This window comes from Ornithodoros turicata, chromosome 9, assembly GCF_037126465.1.
Source record: "Ornithodoros turicata isolate Travis chromosome 9, ASM3712646v1, whole genome shotgun sequence".
Lineage (NCBI taxonomy): Eukaryota > Metazoa > Arthropoda > Arachnida > Ixodida > Argasidae > Ornithodoros > Ornithodoros turicata.
This window is the reverse complement of record NC_088209.1, coordinates 3,244,434-3,252,919: the sequence shown is the minus strand read 5'-3', so window position 1 is coordinate 3,252,919 and position 8,486 is coordinate 3,244,434. Positions and strand designations below refer to the sequence as shown.

General features: G+C 44.4%; 1 protein-coding gene across 3 annotated transcripts; it reads right to left on the bottom strand.

Moving 5' to 3' along the window:
• Positions 1–651: 651 nt before the first annotated feature.
• On the bottom strand, positions 652–8,174 carry LOC135369202 (uncharacterized). 3 transcript variants are annotated; one of them, XM_064602834.1, is made up of 7 exons: positions 7,833–8,174; positions 7,669–7,758; positions 7,462–7,563; positions 7,287–7,394; positions 6,227–6,432; positions 3,020–3,179; positions 652–902 (listed from the first exon to the last, which is right to left on the bottom strand). In XM_064602834.1, exons 2-7 carry the CDS (start codon positions 7,745–7,747, stop codon positions 772–774), a joined length of 786 nt encoding a protein of 261 aa, XP_064458904.1. In that variant the 5' UTR covers positions 7,748–7,758; positions 7,833–8,174; the 3' UTR covers positions 652–771. The 3 variants fall into 3 exon arrangements, with proteins under 3 accessions (XP_064458904.1, XP_064458905.1, XP_064458906.1); XM_064602835.1 differs by having other exon boundaries at positions 7,287–7,391; XM_064602836.1 differs by having other exon boundaries at positions 7,462–7,551.
• Positions 8,175–8,486: the final 312 nt, after the last annotated feature.

Here is an 8,486-nt window from a genome sequence, read left to right as displayed (position 1 = left end):
AAGTTGCTCCTACCGTTTTATATCACTCTTTGGTAATGACTTAGCAAGAATGCAAAATGTAATGCACATTTAAAATAACCAGACTAGAGGCTTCATAGCTGGATAATGTATAAAAAATAAAATAAATAAAGCTGTGCCTTGGAAGATAAAAAAGTGCCTGGAACGTATCTGAGTACACGACATGCTCCTCCTCCAAGAGCTGTGACGCACACATGTAACTGCTTGAAACATGGCTTGCTCACAGATAACTAAAGGTTAGTATAAGTGCTGAAAGTCCTTAGCAGTTTTAAATTGACTGGTAAACAGCTGCGTGCTGCAGCATTGCACATCATGCTCCTCCTCCTGTGATTGCATGACCCTCATGTAGGAAGCGTATTGGAAAACAAGGCTATGGTCCTCACTTAGGAAAGCTCGAATTTGGATACGAGCAAAAGACGGATGAAACAATTCAAAGCTGGCAGGGCATTTACTTTCCAGGCCACTTGTTCGTTCCTTTCTTTCAGTCGCTGTGCACCCTCCCGTGTGTGACCTTGTAGCCGGAAATTAAATGTCCTGCCAGTTTTGAGTTATTTGGTCCATCTCTTCCCTGTGTCCAAATTCAGGCTTACCCAAGTGAGGACCAAGGTTTCATTCTTCAATACCTTTGCTATATGAGGGTCACACATTCACCAAAGGAACACCATGTTGTGCAGTTTTTCACAACTGCTTACAAGATAGGTGACGATGAGCAGTGTTATTTGCTCACATTCTCAGAACAACTTTCGCAGGCATTTAGCAGGTAGCAGAGGTGCCGCTGTGACTCTTCTTTTTCTGCAACCTTTCGTTCGCATGTCTTAGCCATGTTTGAGTGACTTTCTCGATGTCAGATGCTGTTGCAGCTGCCGGTGGGGTCGTGAGTGAACCTGCAAAATATGAAGAGGTCAGCTCTCCTGTGTGTAGGCTCCATGTGCAAGCTTCATATGGAGCAGAACCTTGTTAATTCAACAAACAAACCTAAATCAAGAAGCCACTGAAATTAATTACAATAGAAACCCTATGTCTAAACTCTCTGGGACCAGTACGAAAGTTTACTACATCAGGAATTTTATTATATCAGTTTTATTCTATAGGTACCGGAGTTCTCGTTTACTATAAGCAGAGTTTTACTACAAGCTGCGTTACTATAACGAGGTTCTACTGTAGTTGCCAGTCGCCACCACCGTCAGTAAATTGGTCACCAGAGTGAAGACTTGTGCGTGTGCATAAATGTCTGCTCTACAGATGCGCTGAAATGAAAACGCACAGATTAGTTCTTACAGATGGTTTTGTGATGCACACTGTGGCACGGACAGGAAAATGCTCAACCTTGTTCAGGTTTCATAGCATCGCAATACCTGAACGAATGAGTTGACGTGGGAGTGATTGAGCAGTTCTACCCAGCTACTGCATTGACTTCCTCTTTCATGCTGCCTTATAGCATTAACATTGCACAGAACCCCTGTACGTTGCATACCTGCCAACTTGGGAACATCCGAATTAGGGAGATTTGAAAGGCGGGGGGGGACGTTTTTTTGCAAATGAACTTGCTATGTGATATAGGAGAAAGCCGATGTTGAGAGTGGTAGGATTCGCACCAGCCGATACTAAAGTCAGCATCATCGCGTGCGTCACTTTTGTTTTGTCAATAAAAAAACAGCAGACTGTCACGGCGCACGAGACTGCCCACGGGCATTCGGTTTGCAGCAGCTGACAGGAACAGATGACTATTTCTTGGTCTTCTAACACTGCACTAACATTGGTTATGGGCCCAGCATGGAGGCTTTTATGTGCATATGTAACAGGCATGCTCGACTCCAGCAGACTTATCAGGCACAATCTTTGCAGCAGGAGACTTTACCCTCTCCAAGAAACTATCTGGGTCTCTGACTGTGACGAGGCCACACCACATTGCTAAAAGAACGTGAACTCACGAAACTATGTCTCTCTTCTCTTTGCGATGCTGAACTGCCCTCACATTCAACACTACCCGTTCAGCACTGCCTGAGTAACGTGGTTGAACTTCAAAAGCCCATCTTGACTTCCCACTAGAGCTACATAGTAGTTGTTGAACAATTAGTTAACGAGTCATTAAAAAGGTAGTTTGCACGATACATCCCAACCATCGGTTACAGTTGTACATCACAGTCGTCAGTTACGTGAACAGCAACTGCAAACACTTTCCGTTCAGCACGCTTATCATGAGCTCCTGTGCGCAGTTTCGAGCACACATGTACAGCTTTGCAACATCGGGAGTTGGGAACACGGAGGAGAAGGGCCCGCACGGATAATATCGTAGTCCGGTCCTTGTCTCGATATGGGAAAATCTGATGTAGCTAGTACATTTTGTCTTTGCGCTTAACGTGGTTCTTGTGCTCCCCCAACGTAACGTGGGTAACAACAGTGTCAGGCTACTCTGCACGAATGCTGATGTCGCAGTCATAAACTGTGCAGAACACATGGTGCCTTTTCCTGGGCCCGATCACGCGTCCCAATTCAGTTGTCTATTGCTTCAGATACTTGTTTTGCTTACACAGAGCCGTGATCTGCAATATGCGACGCAGAAACACTGCAAAGGCACCCTTGTCGTCCTAAAACACGGACGAAATGCGCGGAAATTAGAAGCTCAGGACTAGAATAGAAAGCGGCAGCGATACAGATGGCAATCGGGCTAGAATGGGATAGACGTTAATTCTGGGTGGCCAGACAAAACGCAAGCGTTCTAGATACTGAGGAGGAAACTGCATTTTCCGGGAGATTTGCTTCTCAATCGTACAATCGCACAAAACAGTCTGAATCCGGGAGTCTCCCGGATGAATCGGGAGACTTGGCAGGTATGATGTGAAAATTTGGCAAGAAAGGAAACAGCAATTTGCCAATCATGCGTACATCAGCAAAAACATGGAGCAGCGTATCACATCAATTTTACCAAACAGAAATTCCACACCGTAACCACACTGACTGCAACCAGCATGCAACTACAGTACAGAAACATACGACATACTTAGCATGATAGCTGTGAGCTGAAGTGATTGGAACTTTTCCTTTGACCCTGTCCCAGTCCAATTAAAGCACACAGCGACCTCGTCTGACAGGAGATGGTAGAGAATCCGCCGTACTCTGTCACCGGTGTTGTTGCCTCCCAGTGTTGTCATGAACTTGCGCTGAGAGGAAAATATGTGATTGCATCATTCCAGAAATATCTATCAGTAAACGCTGAAGCAGTCAAACAGAGGCCCAGTTATTGCACGGCGTGAGAGGAAGCAGGCCATAAGTAGGGTTCCTCATAATTGGCAAGCATGTTTGTTGAGAACTGGAGGAAATGTTAGTTGTTTGCACCTGTCCTATTTTTTTCTGCACAGTCACAAGGACAACAGCTTTTGGCAAACCCTTTCTGAACTGTAGTAAGAGTAGCAAAAAACAACAACAGGTCAGCACTGTTCAAAGATTTTCTCCAGAATAGCAGGTAATGTTCGTGATATGTCACCCACGCTTTAGGAGGGAAATTTAGCCCAACCTAAAAATGAGCGAGGGCATGAAACGTATTATCAAATTGGCAGTACTTAAGACAAGGCAAACGTTGCATGCAACAGTGGTGGCAGCATGAGTCTAAGATCAAACAATTATAGTGCTCTATTTGTGGGGTAATCAACAGTAAAAACAAGTTCAGGAGCTGAAGATCTGATCACATGCCAACAATGAAATAGGAGCAACAAGTACTGTTGTGCACCCCACAAATGGAACACTACAATTCCTTTATCTGAGACTCGTGCTCAGGCCGTCCCATGGCGTTGGTCTTACGGGATTTTTTTTTTTTATTGGGTGTGAGCGCCGCGAAGTAACTGTGGCTAGGAGCGGTGTACAGAAATGGACAGGCGGAGAGAGGACAGCAGCAAGGAGTGGGGGACAGGGGGGTTAGTATTAGTGATGTCACGAACTTTTTGCAAACCCGCGGTTCGACTGACAACCTGGTGGTTCGCAAGGTTCGGCGAACCTTCGAATTTCTTGTCAGTTTCGCAAAGGTTCGCAAAAGTTCACAGCTGAATTTAGCTGATTTTTTAGCTGCTTTTTAACTTTGAGCGAAACGGACAAAAAGTAAAAAATCGAGCGATAATGAAAGGTCACGTGCACCCACCCGTGCGAGGTACATATTTCTGCCCACATGAGCAAGGCTACAGTCGACTAATGGTATAGTTGCATTTATTTATGCTGTGAGCTACAACACAGAAAGCAGAAAACGGTTTCCTTTGCCAATCAAAGAGATATTTCTCATATTGCTGTTATTCAAGAAGACTCAGAAGAGGATGGTATAATTACCAGCTGGCTATAAACTTCGTGGTGCCCTGGATGACAGGTAAGCGACGAAAGTCCGCCCCAAACCAGAGCCCACTAGTGTTCTTGTTTCGTGGTAAACGTAGTTTGTACATTTAAGATTTAACTGCTAACAGTTTTGCGCCGTTGTCCTTGCGTGCTTTGTTTTCTTACCGACTGTCTGTTTACTCTGCAAAGGTGTATGTAGGAATGCTAGGTGGTACCGTGGTAGGCGCAGGTATAAGTTTCTGTTGCTAGAAAAGTACAAATCGAAGGAAAGCTAACTGATTTATCGTACATACTGTACAGGAGGACATATTTTCTGATGTGATTAAGCCTAATTAAGTCTTGAGCGGCGTACGTTGGACTGTTTACGTTTCCGGGCAGGTCATGCCAGCGCATGCGCAGTGAAGTCGAACTTTCGCGAATTTTTCTGAGAAAAGTTCAAAAGTTTCGAACTTTTGCGAACTCGAACTTTGCCAGGATCGTGACATCACTAGTTAGTATGCGTCCTGGGCCGACTTCAGGAGGAACTGTGCCGACATTAGTCTGGAAAGTCTTCAGAAAACCCAGGGAAAACCTCAGACAGCACATCCAGCGGTAGGATTCGAACCCACCACCTCCCAGTCTTCAGGACGACCTTGGTTACCACCACAGAAAATTAGATCCAAAATCTGTTCTGCTGGCAAACAGTTGCCACTCCAAGAGTGTAAAGCTAGGCCTGGTCACACGTTTACTGTCAAATGCAGTGAAAAAATCTTGCATGCACTTCGTTAACGGTTGTGTCATCTGGCAGATTGCATGTTTCACAGAGGCTAGATCCAGCAGTTGTATGATTTCTTGCGGCCGAAGGAAACTTGAAATGCGCATTTTCGGGCAAGCAAATGTTCGAGAGGCAAACACTGAAATTTGCATTGTGATTCCATATTCCCACAGCACTTCCCATAATCAGCTGGGCGTTGCCACAAAGTTTGATATTAATTTGGTCTTCAAAAACAATTTTCGTCTTGATGCTTTACCGCCTTTTCAAAAGTAAGACTATGCCTGTTAAAAACCACAGGGATAAGTTTGTAAACTGCACTTCCAGAATTGTATATAAAATCCCTTTAGCCTGCGGTTTCTTCTATATTGGCTAGAGTAAGCGTCGTTTAAATGACAGGCTGCTGGTACACGCCCGTAAAGTAAAACAGGAAGGCTTCTCCGCGGAATTGGTTAAGCACCTCTGTGACTGCCACAGACACTATGCTATGGACAGAGACAGTGGTCAAAGCAAGAGACCTCAATAGGGGGCTGCTACGGGAGACACTGGCCATTCAGTCTCATGGGAATTGTGTCAGCAGCGCGTCGGTGACCTTCGGTCCTGCTTTGGGGAAACTGCTACGTCCCTCCTGTCCCACTTGAATGTTACTTAAACTGTGTGCGCGAATTAAACAGTTTAGCTGCGTTTGAGACGTTGTCTGTGTTTGTCCATTTTTCTTCACCTAGTCTCGGGTTTTTCATCATGGATATCTACCACGAGCTCGCTTGCTTTCTAATCCTACTAATACTTTGTCGAGCGTGCTTTTGTGTTTTCACACTAAGAAGTGGTGGGTGACGTGGAAAATTTCAGTGTGCGATGGACAACATTTAATTTTTCATATTCCCGGCTATCCTAGGTGATGGCAAATGCATTTCGGTAGTGCCAAAGAACAGGTGCTCTTGCTTTCATTAACCCCTGACAAGCACATTTTAGTTAGCCCTTTTTTCTTACCTTCCTTTACAATATGGACGTTTTTTTTATGCGGGCTACGACTCTGCTGATGTGCTGAGCACTTTCTGAATGCGTGAAAACTTACATGTCAGGCCGGACCCACTTATATCATGTTCGTTGGACTATGATATAACGAAGTTTGTGACCTACCAATGACTCGCGCTTCTCTGGTGACGTCTTCAGCTCATCGTCGAAGTGCAAAAATGATTCAACATCTGTCAACTGCTCAAAGGTCGTGGTTGTATCTGAAGAGCAAGGCTGCTGCAGGCATTCAGCAATTGCGTCAAGTTGCTCAGAGTGCTCAGCCAGACGTAGCTGGATGACGTTCAACGAGCGCAGCACTTTCTTCTCAAACTCTGCAAAAAGGAGCTATATGAATCAACAAAGGCCTCAATTCAACACAACATCATCCAACTAATAGTGAGGTTATGAGCTTCCCAGGTTTTATTCTTTTTTCCCAGACTTCCAGTGAATTTTTAAATTAAAGCCAAGTTCACTTTAGCTTGAAAGTATGTGGGGGGAAAGCTGGTTGAAGTCAGCATATATTTGAGTGCCACATCTACAGACCAATGAGAAACAGATAGACATAGAACAGTAATTCGCATTTGTATGAACCACATAACTTGACCAAATTTAGCCTGAATTATTGGTCTAAGGTCAAAATTAGAGGGTGCAAAAGTATCCAAAATTTCAAATATTAGAATATTCTTGATATTCAAATCATATTCATATTCACGGGTGATATTAGCCCCTGTGCACTATCAGTGCCCCCCCCCCAGGCTTCCGGCAAATATTTGTTGAACAGAGCCGGACTTCTTCGAGTCTGACTAAACTAAGGTTTCTGTTCAACAAGCATTGCCCAAAAGCCATGAGGTTGCCTGTGATCGCGCCTTGGGATGCAACTGTGCGATATGATTAAGTATGCAGGCAGCTGTGCCACAACCCTATTACCAGCATTTTCGTGGACACGCAATCTTGCACCGGTGTGATGGAAGCAAAAGTGGAAAATTTAAAGCTTTATTTTTGTTTTTTTGTCTTGGGTGCACAGTACAATTGTACAAATGCGGTAACCCCACAAAATAAGCAGCAAACAGGCACAGAGGAACCAGCTCTACCTCTTTGTAATCACTCACTCCAGGAGGAAAAGGCACCTCGAAATCAAGGTTTCAGACAAATGTGTCACAAGCAGTGCAAGGGGAGAGCACAATACCTGATGCCATTGCAGGCTCCTCAGTTCTTCGGGTACTTGAAATTGAAGGTAGGGGCGAGAAGCGTTCACCCGAGCTAGTTGATCCACAGCTTCCCCTGAATGGACCTGCTGGATGGTATGCAAAATTTTGCACGTTACGGCACACAAGCGAATTCAGTGCTACGCTTCAACAGACCCCTCTGCCATTCGGATCCACTATGCTCCAGCTCATCAACAGGGTAACGATGTTGATTCAGGTCACGGTGTTGATTTGCTGCACAGAAATCTGAAGAAAAACCTGTTATGAAAATTGTACACATGTCTGGCATCGGCTATGATGGACACTGACTATGGCTGTACTTCTGGATACTGTAGCACTACTGTTGTGAGCATATGGTGTTACCTGTGGCTGTGGTGGCCTTGCACTGATTTGCAGGTAGGGAGGCTAATGGCATCCTCAAATTCGTCCCCGAGCGCCGCATCAGTGGCACTGCTGTGCTCAAAATAATACAGAGACTATAAATATGATGCTAGATGCAAGAGATTTTGCTTTTATAATAAACGCACCCTTGTTGCAAGAGGCACCGGTGTGCCTGGATTTTCCGAAGCTTGACTCCTGAGCACGACTGTCAGCTGCATCTAGACAAATGGGCAGCGAACCAATAGTACTCACAAAAACAAATATCGATCACCATTTGCATGCAGGCAGAGGTGGGCGTTTCTCAGAAGCTTTGCTATCACCTCAGTTTTCCAGGAGAAAAATTTTCACCTCAACTCAAATGATTTTGGCCTCCCATCACCATCCTTAAAAAAAATTTTGAACTTCGGTTCACCTGACCTAAAGGGAACAAAAATGTCCCTCACTGCACATAAAAAAATTTTGGAAGTTTTCCTTACCTCGCGTCAAAAGAATTGCAAAAATTACCCTCACATCCCGTCAACAATTTTTCAAAACTTTCTCACTCAATGTTATAATTGCGGCATCAAAATAAGTCAGAAGTAGAGCTGTCACTTCACTTTTCATGCGGATATGAAGACACTGCAACGAAAAATTGCCTCGAAGAGCCAAATATCCTTTTAAGACCATTTTACTGCTGAACCACCCACGGTTAAAAGCACTTCATATTCAATGTTTTGTACAAGTTGTGCACACACTATACCTGAATTAGAACTGTAGTGTGGACAATGACAGGACATGCTTTAGCAATATTTGGCAATAAA

Bases quoted from the DNA above. Each gene is read 5' to 3' on its own strand.
- LOC135369202 (XM_064602834.1), bottom strand. From the start codon at position 7,747: ATGCGGCGCTCGGGGACGAATTTGAGGATGCCATTAGCCTCCCTACCT. The intron at 7,564-7,668 runs GTAACACCATAT...TTTTCATAACAG, and splicing joins CAAGGCCACCACAGCCACAG to GTTTTTCTTCAGATTTCTGT. The intron at 7,395-7,461 runs GTCTGTTGAAGC...CATACCATCCAG, and splicing joins TGGATCCGAATGGCAGAGGG to CAGGTCCATTCAGGGGAAGC.